Source organism: Ascaphus truei, chromosome 2 (assembly GCF_040206685.1).
Source record: "Ascaphus truei isolate aAscTru1 chromosome 2, aAscTru1.hap1, whole genome shotgun sequence".
NCBI classification, from domain to species: domain Eukaryota; kingdom Metazoa; phylum Chordata; class Amphibia; order Anura; family Ascaphidae; genus Ascaphus; species Ascaphus truei.
In genome coordinates this window covers 302,447,100-302,469,447 of record NC_134484.1, presented here as the reverse complement: position 1 = coordinate 302,469,447, position 22,348 = coordinate 302,447,100, and the positions used below count along the sequence as shown (strand labels likewise).

Below are 22,348 nucleotides of genomic sequence, written 5' to 3'. Positions count from 1 at the left end.
GTATACACACACACATCCAATAAAGAATTTCACTTGTGAGCACATTCACATGTCTTAGACAGGTCTACAACCCTGCCTTTCACCATTATCACCTAGCATACAGTGCTTCCACTGCAGCAAGGGATTCTGGGAAATGACATGCAAATGAGCACACTGTGTCACCTTTTACCTGAAAACCATTTTTACATGGAACCCTTATAAACAAATGTTCGCTGTTCACACAGCTTTAAAGCACAGCATAGGATTAGATGCAAAGCCAGTCAAACCACTCACAGACAGCATAAAATTCCTGTGTGCTGCATATTGCGCACACAGGAATTAAGTGTGAAGCACTTTGGGAATAAAGCGCTATATGAAATAAAGTTGTTTATTATTATTATTGTAAATGCAATTGGAGAAGAACCTAATTGAAATTGTATTTTGGCAAAGGCTAATAATGAACTATTTAAAAACAGACTATACTGTCACCTGTACACGTAATAGCACATAATAACATATGGTATGGATATAAAGAATGTTTTAATTAGCCACAGTGAAACAGGTTTTGGGGATGTGTGGTTTCATGTTACACATTGAAAATATCTCCTGGACATTCAGCTCAGGAACGCATCATATTTTCTCATATGGCCATAGTTCCCAGGCCTGAATTTAAAAGTCTAACTTAAGTCTAGTTACAAGTTTTGCTTCTGAATAAGACTAATTTTGAAAAATGATAAAGATAAATGACTCAACTATCAATGCCTAGTAATGCAAGTGTATTGCATTGCTGAACAACTGTTCCTGGCGCTCAATACTACACCAAACAGTCTAATTCACTGCAGCAATTAGCCTTTTTTCTTATTCTTTTGCTATAAAAAAATAAATAAAATAAAAAAAATAAAAAAAGTTTATAAATCATTTTTTGCTCCCCTCCTCCCACCCCAGAAACCCCCCCCCCCACCCCCCCACCCCCCCCCTAAAAAAATAATATTTAATTCTAGCCACTAAGCCAAGTTTCAATCCAATTAGGCAGGTCATACTTTAGGCCTTGATTATACTAGGTATGTATGTCTTTATTTATATAGCGCCATTAATATACATAACGCTTCACAGTAGTAATACACGTGACAATCATATAAATAACAAATAATACAAATAACAGATCATGGGAATAAGTGCTTCCGACATAAATGTAACATTGTGGAAGAGGAGTCCCTGCTCTGAAGAGTTTACAATTGTAACATGGTAAGTCTATTCTGCCTGTCTTTCCCCCTGCTATGTAAGTGCCTAATAAGTTCAGGGCATTAACAGGTTAATCAGTGGGCTTTTGTCCCTCTCTGCAGGCTCCTCTGTTATGGACAGAGGTGAGGTGGTGACTCGTGGCCAGTATAGGCCTGCCCCCTCTGGACCCTAATCAGGGGAGTATCCAAATTTAGTATTCAGTCCTGCTCTGGAGAGAAAGGAGAGCGCATGGGCTGTCAGCCTCTCCCATTGCAAGGATGAGCTGGCCCACCCCAGGTGCCGGCCTGGAGAACATCAATACTCATTGCACCTACTATTGGGGTAGGCACCCTCTAGAAGTCTGGGACTGCAAACACCATACAGCACTGTAGGAATAGTTGCAGTGGCTGCATACCCTAATGATAATAAAGGATCCTGGTTCTACTATATTCCCCTGTCTGAGTGTCAGTCATTGGACAGAGGGGGAGAAGGATGCCGTGGTGGGGGCTGATATCTGGAGCACCCTGGAGGTGCTGAGTACCTGAGAAGAACTACAATAACAGAACCTAAAAGCATGTCCTAGTCTCAACAACAACGCAGACAGCTCAAGATCTCCTGCTCCATACAGGTAGTGCACCACACAAATAGCATAGACGGCAGAATCTGCCAGAAAAGGGGGGAAACAGGGCTACACAATCAAATTGATCGGAAGAATGTAGAGACAGTAGGAGCATTCTGGTAAGTGCATCTGCAGGGGGCCAAGCTTTATGTATCATGTGTATAGTATTAGCCAAAGTGCTACTCATATGCTTCTTTAAGCAAGTGTGTCTTAAGGTGGGTCTTAAAGGTGGATAGAGAGGGTGCTAGTCGGGTATTGAGGGGAAGGGGCATTCCAGAGGTGTGGTTAAGTCAATGATAAAGGTTTAAGGTGGGAGAGGGCTCTAGATACAAAGGGGGTTGAGAGAAGACATCCGTGATCAGAACGCAAGAGTCGGGATGGTACATAGCGAGAAACTAGGGCTGAGATATAAGGAGGGGCAGAAGAGTGTAAAGCTTTAAAAGTGAGGAGGAGAATTGAGTGTGTGATATGGGATTTAATAGGAAGCCTGGTGAGGGATTTCAGCAGGGAGACACCGAGACAGATTTAGGAAAGAGTAGAGTGATTCTGTCAGCAGCGTTAAGGATAGATTGTAGGGGAGACAGGTGAGAGGCAGGAAGGTCGGACAGCAGGAGGTTACAGTAATTGAGACGAGAGAGAATGAGGGCCCGAGTCAAAGTTTTAGCAGTCGAGTAACAGAGGAAAGGGTGTATCTTTGTATTATTGCTGAGGGAAAAGCGACAGGTTTTAGATACGTTTTGAATGTGAGGGGTGAATGTGAGAGAGGAGTCGAGTGTGACCCCTAGGCAGCGTGCTTGGGCTACTGGGTGAATGATAGTACTTCCAACAGTAATGTGGAAGGAGATAGGACGGCCAGGTTTGGGAGGAAGTATGAGGAGCTCTGTTTTTGCCATGTTAAGTTTAAGTCAGCAGAGGGCCATCCAGGTTGATATCGCAGAGAGACATTCAGAAACTTTGGTCTGTACAGCAGGTGTAAGGTCAGGGGTTGAAAAGTAGGTCCGGCAGTTCGCGTGCACTCTCCCTTATGACGTCACTATGGCGATGCGCATGCCGAAACCTGCACAAAAGGCAGGAGGCGACAGTGTGGTGTGGTGGAGGCGTGGCCACGGGCGGTTCGCTCACATTGGCTAAACCGCTCATGTGACACGGCCGACGCACACCAAATTTAAAATTGAAAACCTCTTTAGGAAAAGCTTGCACGGTTGCTCTGCAGCACTCGTGCCACGCACTAACTATGTGCAGCTGCATTGGAGCACATGCATTTGTTCTGGAGCACGCTGCCGGTATAAGCCAGGCCTTATTATACTTTGACACATATTGATATCATATAAACTGAATGACACAGTTTCTCTCATTCATTCTTACAGAACCATAATCTCTGAAATATAAAAGTTTTCTGTTCAGTCTGCCAAATCAGCAGATACCCAATGATGGAACCAAGATGAGGGAATACAATCCTCCAAGACAGAAAACATAATTTTGACAGCTTCATCTAACATTGCTGCATTTTTCCACAGATAAAGTTTACCATTTACTTTAAAATGTTTGTTATACGGTTTAAATAATTACTTCGTTCTAATCTGCCATAACACTAAACCATGTTGTATCTTGCATCCGCAACTGTTGAGGATCTTTAAAATACAACTCACTGAAGGGTTCTCTACAGTAGGAGAAATGATAATAGTGCTTGCAAACAAGGGCTCTTATCAAAGTTTCCTGGATGCATAACTAGTGCAAAACAAGGAAACAGAAGAGTCACTCCGCGCTGGTGCTGTCTTAAAGGAATGATAGCCCTCTTGCTACCGTCTGCCTAAGGGACTCCACACCCCCTGAAAACGTGAGCTCCTGGAAGCACGTGCGAAACGCGTAGAGGTTACGTGAAGCTGCCCCTGTGGACCTGTGTCCTTGTAGAGGTTGTGTTGGAGAGCGCAGGTGTCCCTGCTGTATTTACAAGTGAGTAGACCCATTTGTCATACCAGCCGTGAGACTTCCTGCCCCTTCCTGTCCCTCCACTTCCTCACTGTTCCTTGTTACAGTATCTTCCTATTGTTATTAATTGTATTTGTGTACCTTTGTTATTATCTCCTTATTGCTTACCCCCAGGTTTTAAATAAAGTACTTGCCACTCAGTGCGCCATTCTGCCTGCTGTTCTTTCTAGTGCAAAACAAGTTTACATTTTTTTTTTTTAAATACTACACCAGATTTATTAAGGTTATATATCCCATTGTATTAACTAGGACTCATTATTTCTGTTGCTCTCCTTTGGTACCAGTGGACATAGAAAGGAAAAAAAAGAAGAAAAAAAAGCAAAGCAATGGTTGAAAACAATTCCATCATAGTACTTGCACTAGAACACACAACAACTTATTATAACTAAGTGTAGACACTTTCAGTGGTACTTTGGACCTGATTTTATTTCTACAAAAGATTGTATCTTTGCTGGAAATCTATTTGTTTGGGTCTTGGATATTATTATTTTATTATGGAAGAAAAAAATCCAAATAAGCAGTAATTTTATTTTATTTTGGGTACTAAACTTTTTCCAACATTGAGTTTGTGGGGGAGGGGGGGGGAGTACATTTTGCAACAATAGTTCAACGGTTTGTTTGCCAAGATTGATTAAAAAAAAAAAAAAATATATATATATATATATATATATATATATATATATATATATATATATATATATATATATATATATATATATCAGAGGATGAGCCTTCCTTAGGTTCTGCCACAGATCTCTCAGATTCTAATGTTTGTTTTACAGTTCGAATCAAACGTTCGAATTAACTTCCAAGTTTGGAAAGTTGAGATTCAAAATCCAGAAACATGCCCATCTTTAATTATAAAATGGTCACAATAGCTTTCAGACAGTTGATTGATACCAATACTGATGCAGCGGCCGTTATTCGAACACACCTCGGCGCCGATTTTGAGTTCTCTGCTGTTCCCCACGCAGCATGAACGCGGCCAATCGCCCCAGCCACCCGCGCTTATCGCGGATGTTTTGTTTGAATGTCATGGATTCTGTTTCTGCGTTTGCAATAAAATGGATGAATTGTAATGTGCACAGAACTGTGCTACTGTGCTACTGTGCCAATTTCATGTTTTTAATAGCCAGAACACTAAAATTTGTTTTTCTGCACTCGCCACGCTCGCATCATAGTGCGGGGAGGCTGGAATTCATCCCGCGGTTTCAAATCGGGATTCCGATGTACATGACGCGTGAAGTGTTCGACTAACGGCCGCTGCATCAGTATGTTACTGCAATTATTGACAAATTAATAAAACAATGAGGCATAGCAATGAACTTTCTAGTAGGAATTAAAACATGCATAAAGAAATAAGACGGTTAATTTAAAAAAAAGCCAAACAAACTTACCTTTGCATAACATCTCTTGTGACAGACATGCTTGCAAACTAGAAAAAAAAAATATGTTTAACAACTTTTTTTTAAAGCAGTTACAATTATTTGGCAATATTATATATCCATTAAATAACAATGTTTTATACATACACATTCAGTATATTTATGTATGTATTTATGTATGGGTCTATATATAAACATATACATAAACTTGGATATGTTAGTACAGGATATTAGTGAGTTTAATGGTACAGAGTTTTTGTTTCTTATATATGTTTGAATATTTATTATTGTATATGTTTGATTATTTTGTCATTTCAGTGATCAACTTCAGGACTACAATCTACTTTCAAATGATTAGAGGGAAATGTATCTGTAAAAGCTCACGATTATCATCACATTGTTAAGTAGTCCACGCTAAACAAAAGGAATCAGCACTTCTGCCAGAGCATGTAGTTTATTTTATGGTCTTTTGTTTGAGCATCTCCTGAACTAAAATGTATTGAGTTTTACAGACATGTATACACACACACATGTTGCAAAATTATTCACAAGTGTATTTTAATGAACAGAATGAAAAAAATGTCATGCATAACCGAGGCAATCTCATGTAACCGGTCCAAAAAAGAGACGTTTCAAAACAGTTTCACTATCCAATAAGCTTCCTAAAGGAACCTAACCATATGAAAAGATAGTATTTGACTTCTTTTGCTTCTCTGGAAATTAATTATGAATTGCATTTCTTAGGGACCTTGGAATGCGGTGAGTGTTTTTTTTACCCTATGCCCACCATGTCATTATCAGAGAACTAATCAAGATACGGGGAGGAGAGAAGGGGAGCCTGGCAATGGAAACTCTTGTTGAACACAGTGTGTAACCTGTCAAAAAGGAGTAGCCAACAAGAATCAAAGCTCTCCAAAGTTTTAGCTCACTGTTGATATACAAGATAAAAAAAATATTTTTAAAGCTAAGTCATCAATCACCTAGCAACCTAATAAACAAATATATCACTGTCAGTAGTGGACTTTGGTTCTAAGAGGAATTGCCCATTTAGGTTTGCATGTGTCAGTATGCTGCTCTTTTACTCATTTAAATCAATCATTGCTAATCAGGAGTCTCTTCCTGTTTGACATTTTCAACTCTTAAACTTTTCCAAAAATATTCTTCACCTTTAGGCTGGGGCCATAGAGGGTTGAGCCGAGCCGCGCTGACGCTGAGGCTCGCCTGCTGAAATCTGCACGATTTCATGCCCATGCAGGCGAGCCAGCGGGCACGATCAGAGGCGGGGGGAGACTGAGGGAGGAGGGGCAGTGATGTCGCTGAGCCAATCGCCCGCGACGCACCGACGTCGACGTCACGGCACCGTGATGTTGACGCAGCTCCGCGCTGATTGGATGTTTTCAGCCGACAGCGCGCTGAAAAACAGCTTGGCTGTCGGCTGAAAATGCCAAACCCTCATCACACCTGCGGACGCTCGCGTGAGCCCCCTCTAAAGGCATCCTCATAGAGGATGCAGGGGCTCAGCGCTGAGCATCCGCACGGCTCAGCGCGGCCTGTCCTTCTATGGACTCGGCCTTAGACATGTGGGAGCATCAGCTACTGGAGGAAATATGACTAATCTGACCGAGGTTAAAAGAGATACACTTTTAAAAATGAAACAAAAGAAGGAAATTCTTATTACCGCCAGAATACACTATATCACACCCCAAAGAAATACTCAGTACAGAATATTACAGCTAAAATTACGTTGAACAATAATATTATTATTTTTTTAAATAGTGGTGATGTACAGTAACTGCGCAAGGATATTCAAATGACAGCATGGACAGGTGCTACATTTAGGTTACATGGCAATTGTGAAATAAAAAGTCTCCTTGACAAAGCTCCTTTGGAAGTGAAACGTGAATTGGGGCTGATGCAGTGACGTTAGGTCGCATGATTCCAAGCGACATCAGACCTCACTGGGTCAGAGATAACTAGCACACCACAAGCAAGAAACATCATGTTATCTAAATTGTAACAAGATTCAAGGTAGAATGTTGCTTAGCTGGCACAGGTTCCAATTGAGACTACAGCAAATGGAAAACTAAATAGCGTTACAGCTTACTTGCTAAATAATCAGTAGCGGTTAGCTCCTTCACTGGCATTAATCCTATACAAAATCTTGAGAAGATATATGTGCTTAGCTTCCTGCTGCCAGAGATCACGCCATCACATTGATATTAAACTCAGTATATCTGGGAATACGTAAACACCACAGAATACGTACAGTATATATGAATAATTACCTTGGCAGTTGGTTTCTAATTAAAGAAGATTAAGGTCTGATAGACTAATATGTGAAGCTGCATGATAGCCATTATTTCAAGTTTAACTAACCAGATATATCAGTGCACTGCGAGTTAGACATCTCTCATTCAGGGGCTCAACCCTTGCCTATAGATTGCACTACGTTAGTGGTTTTAATATATCTTTATCTCATTAAGACTGATTATAAGTTCTATTTTAAGAAAACAACTCTCAGATTAAGTCATTCTCTTATTTCTCACTTGGTTTTTCTCATATTTGATATTAGCTCATTTTCATGTTTCAGACAATCATTAAAGCTATAATTTAAGGTTTTTTTTGCACACACACTGCACACACTCACAGCACACTGCACACTGCACACACTCACAGCACACTGCACACACTCACAGCACACTGCATATACTCACAGCACACTGCATACACTCACAGCACACTGCATACACTCACAGCACACTGCATACACTCACAACACACTGCACACACACACACTCACACCACACTGCACACAAACACACTGACACACCGCACACTGCATACACTCATCGCACACACTCACAGCACACTGCATACATTCACAGCACACTGCACACTGCACACACTCACAGCACACTGCACACACTCACAGCACACTGCACACATTCACAGCACACTGCACACACTCACAGCACACTGCACACACTCACAGCACACTGCACACACTCACAGCACACTGCACACACTCACAGCACACTGCACACACTCACAGCACACTGCACACACTCACAGCACACTGCACACACACACACTGCCACACACAGTCTCACACAGTCAAATACACACACACACACACACACACACACACACACACACACAGAGACACACTGTCTCTTTAAGGGAGCTTGCTCTCGCAAGACGGAAGCAGAAGCAGGAACCTGAGACAGGGAGAAGAGCTGCCAGATGCCGGGTAAGTGCTGTGTGCTGTTGCCGCTGCCCCACCGGGTCTGGGAACGCTGGGAGAGTTCTCAGCTTTCCCCCTCCAGCGGACACGGTACCACCACAAAAAAAAAACAACTTGGGAAAAATAAATAAATTTGGGCGGCCATTTTTTTCCCCGCGACCCCGTTTATAACGCGGTGGTCGCGTGTGGCCCCCGAGGACCGCGCTATTATGGGGTTAAGCTGTAATACTTTGGTGTCAGATGTGGGTACAAAATCAATTACCCAGATAAGACCGTTGAAACATGTCACTCGCATAAGTTCATTTTCGTCCTATGAGGGGTTGCCCCTTCCCTTATCGCATGTCAAAACTGTGCAATAAATGTGTTTTATGATACAATTTGGTAATGTTTGTGCGATCTGCAAATTTTGTATGCAAATTTAATAAATTAGCAAATGAGAGTTGAGTTTGCTGATCACACAGAAATGTAAGGCCCAAAATATTGCCTCCCTCTGTTAGGATAAACAGTAAAGCCTACAGAGCTATTAACCGTGTTTGGCTTATAGCCTGGTATCCACTGTTATATGAGGGGGTTAGGGGACTTGTGGTGTGGGTAGGTGTCCAGGTGTTGGATGTTAGGACCCTCGAGGGGGAAGGGTTATCCCCATGTATGCTGCAGGGGTTAATAAGACATGATCAACTTTGTAGGTATAAATCCGTAATCTTCCCTAAACCGAAACCATGTGTAACATGTTCCCCCACCCTAAGGGAGATTTGCTGCTGTTACCTGCGGTTGGTGCTACCTGTTAGGCTCAGAGAAGGCCTGAGCATCCGCCGTTGTTGTTCTTTTCTCTGTATTTCTCCATTCTCACAGGGCCTATCGCACATAGTTGCAGTCTCCTGTGGAAAACACACTCATCCTCTCCCTGAAGAACTGCAGCCTCAGGTTGGAGTATAAAACAGTACAGGGAAAAGGCAGACCAAAAAGCGCACCAGCACAAACGGAGCAGGAAGAACCCAGGACAAAAAAATGATTAAAAGGGCACTTTAATGTGGCAAAAGACCCATCCAATGCATTTCGAACGTCGCTGCGACGTTCGAAATGCATTGGATGGGTCTTTTGCCACATTAAAGTGCCCTTTTAATCATTTTTTTGTCCTGGGTTCTTCCTGCTCCGTTTGTGCTGGTGCGCTTTTTGGTCTCCCTTTTCCCTGTATTGCATTGAGTAGCTGCACAGCCTGCCTGCCTGCCCTACCAGGATGTGAGTACTTGTATATTTTTCAGGGGAACCTGCCAATGAGACTGATGGTGAGTGGGTTGCACCACACACCACCTGTCTTCAGGAGGATAGTACCCATTATATGACACAATAGGTACTATATCAATTGTTGGTACCCTGGTACAGTGGTCTGGCTTATTATCATTTTGAGATATACCTGCATTTGAGCGCTTCAGCTATTTTCCATATTGGAGTATAAAACAGTAACTAGTTCTTTATTCTTTAGGGTACAGCAACGGCATACCAACATATACAGCATACATCCGTACACTCTTCTCTGACAGCAAGAGAGATTATTCCTCACTGGACCCTACATAACCCAGCGGGGTGTCACATTGCAGCTTGCTGTTCTCTTGGTCCCTGGACTCAACCCCCAGTGCTTGAGGCCCCAAAGGTCTATCCCGGTCTTCCACACTCCCTGGTGGAGTATGGGGTAGATGATCCCACTCCCCTGAGGGAGGGGATGGAAAGTGAACCAGGGCCATGGCTCCACACTTCTACACACTAAATTTAGAAACTGCAGCTCCTTTTTGTTACCAGGTGAGGGGCTCCATATGGACAGTACCCAGGCCATACGCCACCCCCCCTGTCACTCAAGGGAGCTGCTTACTTCAGCAAGGGCAGATTAAACCCTAACACTGCCTGCACTGGTACCAGGATTTATGTGTTAGGCAGATAAATTAGTAGCCAGGGGCTGCATGGCTACACATGTGTATAATGTATTTTGGTCTATTCCATTACATTAATGGAATGAATATATTAAAACATACTAGAATGCTAAACTAGCAGCAACTGTATGATATGGCCAAGTGTCTTCTCTTTATTGCTGCTCCATAAAAATCACTGTGAAGTCATTTTCAAGCCCACCCGTAACTGTTCAGAGGGTGTCTAAAATAGTGACTATAGAATGTAAAGGAATAAAAAATATATATTTTACATCCTACAAACTATACAGTAAAGGATTTAAGTTCATATTTACTGCGCAGTGCTTTAGTCTCTGTACAGTAATGGATAGTACGGTGTGCTATGCTTTGGAAAAAACAAAAACTTGGTGAACATAATGCCCTCTGCGTGTTAGTTTCCAATGTATTACAGACCCTTTTCACTGCAGAAGCAGATAAAGACATTAAGCCTGATACATATACACACATATATATATATATTATACATACACACACACACACACACACACATATATATATACACATACATACATACATGCATACAGGCATACCCCGCTTTAAGTACACTCACTTTAAGTACACTCGCGAGTAAGTACATATCGCCCAATAGGCAAACGGCAGCTCACGCATGCGCCTGTCATCACGTCCTGAACAGCAATACCGGCTCCCTACAGTACCTGTACCGAAGCTGTGCGCAAGCGGGGAGACTATAGAGCCTGTTACAAATGCGTTATTTACATCAGTTATGCACGTACAGGACGATTGCAGTACAGTACATGCATCGATAAGTGGAAAAAGGTAGTGCTTCACTTTAAGTACATTTTTGCTTTACATACATGCTCCGGTCCCATTGCGTACGTTAATGCGGGGTATGCCTGTACTGGCTCCCTACCTGTACCGAAGCTGTTCACAAGCGGGGAGGCTATAGAGCCTTTTACACATGCGTTATTTATATCAGTTATGCACGTATATGACGATTGCTGTACAGTACATGCATCGATAAGTGGGAAAAAGGGAGTGCTTCACTTTAAGTACATTTTCACTTTACATACATGATCCGGTCCCATTGCGTACGTTAATGCGTGGTATGCCTGTACATACATACATACATATACATTCTACTCCTCGTGGCGCCGCCATTGCTGTGAAGTCATTTGATTCACAGCAGTTCTATCATTTGGCTGCTGCCACTGTGAGTCCAGTGTGGTTTATCCTTCACCTTTACAGGAGGACACTGTATCATATGCTCCACTGGCTGGTGGGATTACCTTGGTGTATTTATCATCCCTACATCTAAGAGGCATGATGTGGACTGTTTTTCTCCATTGATTAACCACTTCATCACCTATTGGTCCTGGCTACCTGTCTGATATATCCATCTGCGCTGACCCGCTGCTGTTTACAGATTGTCTCAATCGATTGTGTTTTTACCCACATTGTGGGTATAGGTCCTGGTGACCATTCTCTGTTTCATTAAAGAATCCTTCCCTTTTTACAGTATTATGCTATGGAGCTGGCGCTTCTGTCTGTTTGTTTTTTGTAGATTTCTGTGATCTGGCAACATCATAACAAGAAGCTTTGACTTTGACTGGACTTTTCATCTTTATTTCACGTGTTTGGTTTATATATTTTTTTTTATATATTCACCTTGGTGTTACACTAATTATTTGATTTATTTTAAATCATTGTTATTGATTATATTTATGCACATATGCTTATCAACACCTTATTTTACTACACACTTTAGCGCTACTCTTTGTTTGTGTTAGTTATACATATATACATATACATATACATACACACACACATATATATATATATATATATACACACACACATTGCTCATTTGCGTGTATTAGGCAGGTCTGCAACCCCACCTTTCACCATTATCACTTCCACTGCAGCAAGGGATTTGGGAAATGACATGCAAATGAGCACACAGTGCCACCTTTTGCTTCAAAACAATTAACATGGTTCCCTATAGGCTTAAGCATGCTGCATTTCCCAGAATCCGTTGCTGCAGTGGAAGTGCTGGGTGATAATGGAGAAAGGTGGGGTTGCAGACCTGTCTAAGACATGCAAATGAGCATACAGTAATATTTCCATTTGCTATATGCTTTTTGTCACTTTTTTTTACCCACCATGACTTAACTAAGTATATATATATATATATATATTTGTTATATATATATATATATATATATATATATATATATATATATATATATATATATATATATATATATATATATATATATAACAAAACACCCCACCAAGCACCTTTCATGATTAGCTTTACCGGTTCTTTATATTAATTAGTTTTATATAGAGGCGCTACTTCATTCTTTGTTTGTTTTGTTATATGTCAATTTCCTTTCTGCTAACTCAATGGGGTCCTCACAATATACATCAACGTGACACACTTTTTGAATGAAATGCTAATCATGTATGTTTAATTCATTGGTCATTTACTTAAATTCATTTAATTATTGGCTAATCATGTACAAATATCTCCCTATAAATATCGTGGAGGGGCACTTGGAGGATATCCCCTGAAGAAGTCATCATCGATGACGAAACGCATAGGGCGTGACTAGATTGCGACCGCCATTTGCCCACGATCACTGTTGCTGCTTGCTGCCAGAAACCTTTTCCTCTGTGTGTACTACACGGCTCCAATTTTAATATAGAGGACATCGAGGGCATTGCTGTCCGGAGGGACTCCTTCTAGCCAAACACTGAGTGTGAGTTTCCGCTTCCGGTTCACCGGCTACACGAGGAGGGTCACGTGACGACGCCAGTACCTGGAGCCGCACTGTGAGGACTAAGCTGACGGCACATCAGAGACAATCTCTTACATGCTATTGATCGCTTTATCTTTGTGAGTGGGCATTTTATAGATTTTATGTTCCTTGAAGTACAAATTTTATTATGTTAATGCACTAGGTGTGCGCCTGTTTTATCTTTTCTTTTTTTCATATATATTAGCTGATATACCCGGCGTTGCCCGGGATTAAATGGTCCCGCTCCCCCTCTCTCTCCACTCACCCCCTATCTCCGCTCCCCATTGCCCTCTCTCTGTGGGTGGGTGAGTTAGTGACTGGGTGAGTAAGTGACTGGGCGGGCGAGTTAGTGACTGGGACAGACGGGCGAGTTAGTGACTGGGACGGGCGGGTGAGTTAGTGACTGGGACGGGCGGGTGAGTTAGTGACTGGGACGGGCGGGTGAGTTAGTGACTGGGACGGGCGGGTGAGTTAGTGACTGGGACGGGCGGGTGAGTTAGTGACCGGGACGGGCGGGTGAGTTAGTGACCGGGACGGGCGGGTGAGTTAGTGACCGGGACGGGCGAGTGAGTTAGTGACAGGGTGGGCGAGTGAGTTAGTGACTGGGTGGGCGAGTGAGTTAGTGACTGGGCGGGTGAGTGAGTTAGTGACTGGGTGGGCGAGTGAGTTAGTGACTGGGTGGGTGAGTGAGTGAGTTAATGACTGGGTGGGTGAGTTAGTGACTGGGTGGGTGAGTTAGTGACTGGGTGAGTTAGTGACTGGGTGGGTGAGTTAGTGACTGGGTGGGTGAGTTAGTGACTGGGTGGGTGAGTTAGTGACTTGTTAGTGACTTGAGTTAGTGGTTGGGTGAGTGAGTTGATGGGTGGGTGACTGGGTGGGTGAGTGACTAGGTCGGGTGGGTGAGTGACTGGGCGAGCGGGTGAGTGACTGGGCGAGCGGGCGAGTTAGTGACTGGGTGGGTGAGTGAGTTAGTTAGTGACTGGGTGGGTGAGTTAGTGACTGGGTGGGTGAGTGAGTTAGTGACTGGATGACATTTCCCGCCCCCTCCCCCCCCCCATACCGCAGGCGGCGTCCTGAAGCTAGCGGGCAGCCCGGCATTCCCCCCCCCCCCCCCGCACCTCCCATACCTCACGTGGCAGCGGCATGCAAGTAGCTAGCGTCCCGGCATTCCCCACACCTCAGGCGGCATGAAGATAGTGGACGGGCATCCCCCCCACCTCACGCAGAGAGGAACCTTTGGGGAGGCGGCAGGGTGTGTAGGAGGCACGTGGGGGGGGGGGAGGGGGCCACCGGCCGCCCCAGGGGACAGTTAGCCCCGCTGCGGCCGCCACTGCTCTGCTCCCCCCGCCGGCATGTTAGGGGCGCGGCGAGGGTGAAGTGCGCGCCAAGGTAATGGTGCTCGGCGTCGACCATGAGGGAGGCGGTAGGAGGGTGCAGTGGCGGCTAACAGGAGAGTAAGTGTGCTAATGTTTCATGCGGGCCTGAGGGCGGTAAGGAGGCGGTAGAGGGTGGAGCGGCTGTGGCGCCCCTGAGGTCTGTGAGGTGAAGGGAGCAGTGGCGGCGCCCAGTGAGTGGGAATGTTGCAGGCTGTGAGGAGGGAGGGAAGGAAGCGGGAGAGGGTTGTGAGGTGATGGGAGCAGCAGCAGCTCATCCCCCTTCCCGGCCAAGCAGAGGGAAGGTAGCGGGGAGGTGATGAAGGGGGGTGGAGCCGCCGGGAGGTGAGCTTTGGGTGATGGCGGGGGGATCCAGCGGGCCAGGCCGCAGGGTGAGGAGGAGAAGAGGAGAGTGGCCGGGTGGTTGTGCGTGTGTCCCACCCCCCCCCCAGCTAAGCAAGCAAGCCAGCCAGCCAGCCAATGAGAGGCGTGCGGGGGCGGGGCCGGGCCACGGAGCAATCTGATTGGCCAGAGGCTGAGTGACGGGCCAAAAGTCCAATGTGATTGCCCCTAGACACAGGGACATACACTGGCGACACACTTTATTCGAGCTTGGCTAGTCCCACGAATTCGGGTATACCCGGGTGTATTGAGGTTTGTGACTGTTTTCTGCCCGAGTACATTGAGTTATTTTCCAAGCAGGGATTGAAGCATTTTATTCCCGCTGGCTGCAATACTGCACAGTATATATATATAAACTGCATTACAATTCATGAATTTATGCCATCTGGTAGACACGCGAAGCATTGCAGCCTATTAAATCCTAATCATTATCATTTTACAGATCAGCCGCCCATCAGCCAGGCATGAACCCAGGCTGGGAAGGCAAATGCAACGGGGCTTGTCAGAGGTTAGGAGTGGCGCATTCCAGGTATCTGCCAGGTACATACCGGGTATTTACTCGAATAAAGTGTGTCGGTGCAGTACAATGCTTTCAAAAATATATATATAGATATATCAATGATACCCTATATACAGAGGCTGTGTTTTGTGCCCCGGACCAAAAAGGTTAATATTTGTATATAATAACTGAAAATCTACTTAGATTATTTTTAAACCCTTATTTTATTGTTCAATTTTTAAGTCTACTTGGAGAATAGACCAAATCATATAAGCTTCCTGAGACCAAAATTGAGGAGTGTCACTGTAGCAAATTAATCAGGTCAGTTTTGAAGATAAACTAGAGTAAAACGAGGCATTTTTATACTGTATACTGTATAAATGTATCAATGTACTTTAATCCAGTTCTGCCCAATGTGCATTAGCGTGCAATGGTAATACGAATAGCTATCGGAGATGTCACCTGGCATGTACTGTATATTATAATGGAATATATAACATTCTGCAACGCTATAAACCACTTTGTTGCTCTTTAGTCTGCACCCAAAAAAAAAATCTGAGGTGACATAAACCTCTGTCACTAAAATCTGCACCAGATGTAAGAAACTATTTATTTCACTTGACACCACAGTGAGAAAAAATGTTGCAATAATTTAAAGCATATTTTTCTCTGCATCTACTATCTACTATCTACTATCTACTATCTACTATCTACTATCTACTATCTACTATCTCTACTATATATTTCTGAAAGCATTGTATGTATGTTTCACGGTGTTCCCTGTCCCTAGCGGCAATCTCATTGGTCCCTTGGCCCGCCCGCCCCCGCACACCTCTCATTGGCCTCACACACTCACACCACCCCCTTGGCCCGCCCCCCACACCTCTCATTGGCCTGAGGCGGAGTGACGGGCCAAAGGTCCAAAAAAAACACACACACACACACCTCTCTCTCTCTGTCCTCTCCCCCCCATCACACTCACCTCCCCCCCTCCCCGGTGCTCCACTCACCTCCCCTCCGCTCCACTCACCTCTGCTCCACTCACCTCCCTCCCGCTCCACTCCCTCCCGCTCCACTCACCTCCCGCTCCACTCACCTCCCTCCCGCTGCACTCCCTCTCCACTCACCTCTCGCTCCACTCACCTCCCTCCCGCTCCACTCACCTCCCTCCCGCTCCACTCCCTCCCAGGCGCGGGGACAGGCAGTGGGCAGGGCAGCCTGCCGCTGCCATGCGGCACCTAAGATGGCGGCGGATGGAAGGACCTCCTTCCTCCCTCGTGGAGTAAGTAACATGGCGGCGGCCGGAAGGAGAGGTCCCGCTCCACTCACCTCCCTCCCGCTCCACTCGCTCCCGCTCCACTCACCTCCCGCTCCACTCACCTCCCTCCCCGGCGCGGGGACAGGCAGTGGGCAGGGCAGGCTGCCGCTGCCACGCGGCACCTAAGATGGCGGCGGACGGAAGGACCCCCTTCCTCCCTCGCGGACTAAGTAACATGGCGGTGGCCGGAAGGAGAGGTGACGTGTGTGTGTGTGTGTGTGACACTGTGTGTGTGTGACACTTTGTGTGTGTGTGTTACACTGTGTGTGACACTGTGTGTGTGTGTTACACTGTGTGTGACAGTGTGTGTGTGTGTGTGTGTGTGTGTGTGTGTGTGTGTGTGTGACACAGTGTGTGTGCCCCCCCCTCCTGTCCACTCTCCTCCCCCTCCTGTCCACTGTCACCCCCCTCCTATCCACTACACCCCCCTCCTGTCCACTGTCCCCATCCCCTCCTGTCCACTGTCCCCGTCCCCTCCTGTCCACTGTCCCCGTCCCTCCCCTCCTCCTGTCCACTGTCCCTCCCCCCACCTTTTCCTAGCGGCAAATTTAACTCATGGGCAACGCCGGGTCTCTCAGCTAGTTGATATATAAACCCCATAGACTGGCCCATCATTTGCTTCTGATCCCTGACTGGCCAATTGATAAACTACAAGAATTGATTGGTTGCTCTTTTCCTGCCTGGCCTACCTAGTACATTAAAACTGGGTAGCTCTGGGGTCTCTTAGGGAAGGATCGACAGCGGCCAGGTACCGAGTTAAACCTTTATTACACTGGTCCATGTGCCCCTTTCCATCACAGATATTACTTTCTATTGCAATTCTTTTTTTGTTATTTTTTGCCAAATTGATTGCCCTTTTGCAACTTCTGTTACATTCCTTATATTTCTGATATGATGCCTCTGTCCCTTTTGACCTAAAGAATCTAAAATCCCTTCAAGGTCTTCCCCTACCTGTTTATTTAGCCACATTTGTTTAGACTTGTTCCTTTTATTTATTTATTACCTAAATTTTAGACTGTTCATTTATCTACTACATTTTTTTCCTGTAAAAATGCCATTCCAATTAATTCCTTGTAAATGATTCCTTACCTTATTAAAATCTGCCTTTCTAGTAGCCTCAATAACCCACTTATCGTGGCCTCTTCAGCCAAAATGCCTACAGTACTGCTATTCAGTAAGCCTTGAGAAGAGGGCGATAAAGGCATGAATCGGCATTTTTTGCTGCCGTCCAAAACTTATAGCAGGGTGAGCGGCGATAAGCCACTTATCAGCAGGTTTTGAAACTCGTGCAATTCTAGTAGCCTCGATTAGCTTAATCGAGGCTAATCGCTGCTCTAGAATGACGAGTTTCTCCCCAAATCCTCTCGCCAGAAAAAGTTGGCATGAAGCTGGGGAGAAGCTTTAGAGGCGGCGGCAAGAGCAAGGGGAAAAAAATGCATTTTCCTGCATCGGATTGATGCCGGGAGTCTCTGGAGCTGATACCTATTAATATCAGCACCGGGGACCCCCGGCATGAATCCCATGCACAAAAAAAAATGTATTTACAGGCAACTTCATTACCTTAGCGGCAAAGGCAATGAAGGGCTCAACTACCAGTGCCATGTTTATTGTGGGTTGCGGGGTGGGTGAAGGTGGTATTTGGCCCTTGGTGGGTGTTTAGGCCTTGCGGGGGGGGGGTGAGGGGGCTGCGTGGGTGGAGTTAACCCCTTCATTACCTTTGCGGTAAGGTAATGAAGGTGTTGACCCTTGCCGCTACCCACCCAGTAGGTATAAAATAGCCACCGAGGGCCAAATACCAACTTCACCCATCCTCGCTACCCACAATAAACATTCAAAAACACTAATACCCACCTCCTCTACCCACAACACATACAGTATAGTAATGGGCAAAAATACTATTATCCACATATGGATAATAGCGCATATGCCCATAATAAAATGAAACCTTAGCCAGCCAGCATAAATAAAGTAAATAAAACTTCTACTTACCCCTGCCATGTTGAAGGGCGTCCTCATCACCATACTCCAGTTCATGTCTTCCTTTGGCAGCAAGAGTACAAGAAAAAATACAATCTAATGGCCTCCAACCCCTTAACCACCTTAGCGGTTAATAACCGCTGTAGTAATTAAGAGTCACGTGACACCAGACATTTAAATACATGGGAGATACCGGCACCCCATACGGGGCCTGTATCTCAGGAAGCAGGGGGTCCCCGGACCTCAAATCAATGAGCTTCTGCTCCGGAAACCCCTGCTCACGTAAACAAGTATTACATTTTTTATTAAAAGCCTGCGATCGCTGGTGATATATGTGCAGGGAAAGGCGGCTCTCTCTGTGCAGCTCACTATGCAGCTGGGCCATCGCTGCAGATCGCCGGGTGAGCTCTTAAGAGGCGATCACGCTGCTGGCTCCTTGCCAGTTTTGGGCATTTTCATTTCGCAGGTATTCGAGGCTCTCTGAATACCGTGATAAAAACGCTCAAAAAACTAGCGGCGTAACCGGCCCAGCGATTTTTTTTATGAAGGCTACTAGAATAGATCCCAAAGTCTTTGTTGAACCCATGTAATATGAATTTTCATAATTTATTTGAAATGTGATCATATTATGATCACGGTTTCCAACGTTTCGGTAGTCTAATACTGCCTTTCTCAAGGTGAAGGCCTTCACCTTGAGAAAGGCAGTATTAGACTGCCGAAACATTGGACTTTATGGCATATTAAACCTCCTTTTGAGTAAGACCGTGTGCCTGCTTCTTCTTTGTACTGGAACATTTGGGACTACAGGAGCTCCCCAGGACCAGCGCACCGGCAGCTAAGTTCCCCACCTCTATTACCCTTGATATTGAGTGCGTGTCTCATCCTCTGTCTATGATGACGGTTTCCCAAATGTTCCCTGCCTTGAATATTTATTATTTCTACATTGTTTGATATTACCAAATCCAGCAATGCCCCTCTCCTGGTTGGTTCTTCGATAATTTGAGTCATGCAATTGTCTTTTAGCACTTCAAAAACCTGTCTCCCTTTCTTGTGATGCTAATCTCATTGCCCCAGTCTATGTCTTGAAAATTAAAATCACCCATTATTCAAACATGACCCAGTTTTGATGCCTTCTCCATTTGCAGAAGTATTTTAGCTTCCTCAATCTCACAGATATTTGGTGGTTTATAGCATATCCCTACATACATTTTCTTTGTAATTTTACCTCCACTGCTAAATTTCTATCCACAAGGCCTCTACGTTTTCATCATTCCCTTCATAAACATCTTCCCTTATAATAGGTTTTAGATCCGGTTTAACATATAAACATACTCCATCTCCTCTTCTATTTGTTCGATTTTTATGAAAAAGACAATATCCCTCTAAATTAACTGCCCAGTCATTAGTTTCATCCCACCATGTTTCAGTAATGCCTATGATATTATACTGCTCCCTTCTAGCTATTAATTCAAGGTCCCCCATTTTAAAAATCGGTCAGGTTTCTTGCATTAGCAAGCATGCACTTAAGATAACAATAGCACAGACTGGTAAAAAAAAACCTTATCTGCTTCTGCCTTTCTACTCCCATTGAATTTAGTCTTTATGTTTACTAGTATTATCTGCATTTAATATGGGTACTTCCCTACTTGCCAATTTCCCACTCCTCCCCCACCCCACTCCACCTCCTTGACCCAAAGTATTCTGTCTAGTCCATAACATCTTGCTTGTCCTTCCCCCACTTTTCTAGTTTAAACATCATAACATTTCAAACATTCTTCCCCCCCAGATCAATCTTCGTTGAGGTGCAAACAGTCGCTCCTTTAAAGATGGCACATCTCAGGGTAGGATTCCCACTGCTCTAAAAACCCCAAACCTTACTTCCCACGCCACTTTCTTAGCCATGCATTCATCATCATGTTGATTATTGAGTCATAGTTTGGAAAGATTTACAACGAGCATCAAGAGGGAGCACCACAGAATAAGGCTAAATAAAAAAAAGAAGACCTTGTAGTATGGTCTGATTTTCTATGAAGATTTAGCAGCACGCATGTATTAAGTACACAAGTAGATACATTTAACAAGAATTGAAGTCAGCCAGATATATTCCGTAAAAATATTTAAGTAATACTGTACATCAACTAGACCAGAGGATGGTAAATTATTATTTATTTATTTTTTAACACATTAGAACACCTCTCCTTAACACGCACTCTGAATTAGGGCTGAAACAACCGGAAGCAAGATGGGGATGTCAATAGAGGCACTAGAAAAGTTAGGCAGATGGCAATCAGATAAGTACATATAAAACATTTAATTTCACAAGTGAAACGTGCACATTAAAATAGGGAGGGGGGGCGTGGCCTTGAACACTGAAAACGGCCGCTTAAAGTTGGAGCTCCACAACACGGGATATCATATCCAATATCATCCTCATACCATTACAGCTAAAAATCCAAATAAATAGCAAATTCTTACAGACTATTACTCCAGGTACACATCAACACCATTTTTACAAAAACGGTCCAAGATTGAAGGAGTTGGAGCCTGGCACGCCAGGGGCATGTCGATCTCCGCCATAGCAAGTGTGCGGCCCACTTGACACAACCAAACACAGACTGCGGGAGAACTCAGCAAAATACGCAGCCCTCTGTGGATTGCCTGCGAACATACTGCATCTAACATCCTGAGGTGTGTGAAGCCGAGTGAAGGTCAGCGGGGCTGATGCGGCAGTTGGGGAGAGAACTTATGAATCACCCCATGCCCTATGAGACGCAGCTACCCTATTCTAGCACTGTGCCACGCAGCTATTAAACATATCCCAAAACCTGACCACCTTTCGGGGAATTCTCCCCCTCCCCCTCCCTTACCAGTTAAAAAATATACACACATACAAATACTCTAAAACCCTGATCTGACCTGCTTGTGGCGAGTGCGCGTGGTCGGTGATGGGGTAGAGGCGGCCATCTCCTTCCGGAGACCCACTGGGAGGGCGCCAACTTGGATAAGTTTGTGCCCCTCTGTAAGCTGGGCCAACCACTGAACCGTTTAACAGTTAGATACATAAACACGGTCCAGGCCATTGGAACATGTCGCAAATGGCTCCAAAACTGAGAAATCATTCGCAACGAGGGGTGCAGTAGTACTTTTCCAAAAAGGACCTCCCAACAACATCCCAGGATGGAGGGAGCCCACCGCTTGATACAGAGAGAGCAGATTCAGAATCAGACCAGGAGGAGAACACAAGGCACTCCACTAAACAGGACATCGAAGACCTATTTGTAAGGCTTCATAACATGGTCCAAACAGAAATGCAAACGGCTCTCATGGGCATTAAACAAGAGGCACACACCTCCTGGAAGAAAAAATGGATGCCACAAATGAGGCTCTTCAATCCACCGAGTCAAAAGTTCAAATCTTGCAAAACCAAATAGAAGAAATAACAGCGAGACAGGAGGATGCGGACAATCGGCCCAAGAGGAACAACCCGATAATTCGGAACATCGCGAAGACGGTTGCGGACCCAGAGGAATTCTTGGGCCTGGGGTTCAGGACCCTACTGCCGGACATGCCTCCAGAACAGGGGTCTGCAACCTTTTGTGACGATGCGCGGAACACGCCC

General features: G+C 44.7%; 1 protein-coding gene across 1 annotated transcript in view; it reads right to left on the bottom strand.

Annotated features, from left to right (window-relative positions):
* The window catches only part of TNS3 (tensin 3), a 458,389-nt gene that overhangs the window by 327,391 nt on the left and 108,650 nt on the right, over positions 1–22,348 (bottom strand). Inside the window, exon 5 of the mRNA XM_075588602.1 lies at positions 5,206–5,243. Coding sequence (XP_075444717.1) covers positions 5,206–5,243 — 38 coding nt within the window. The remainder of the gene's footprint in view (positions 1–5,205; positions 5,244–22,348) is intronic.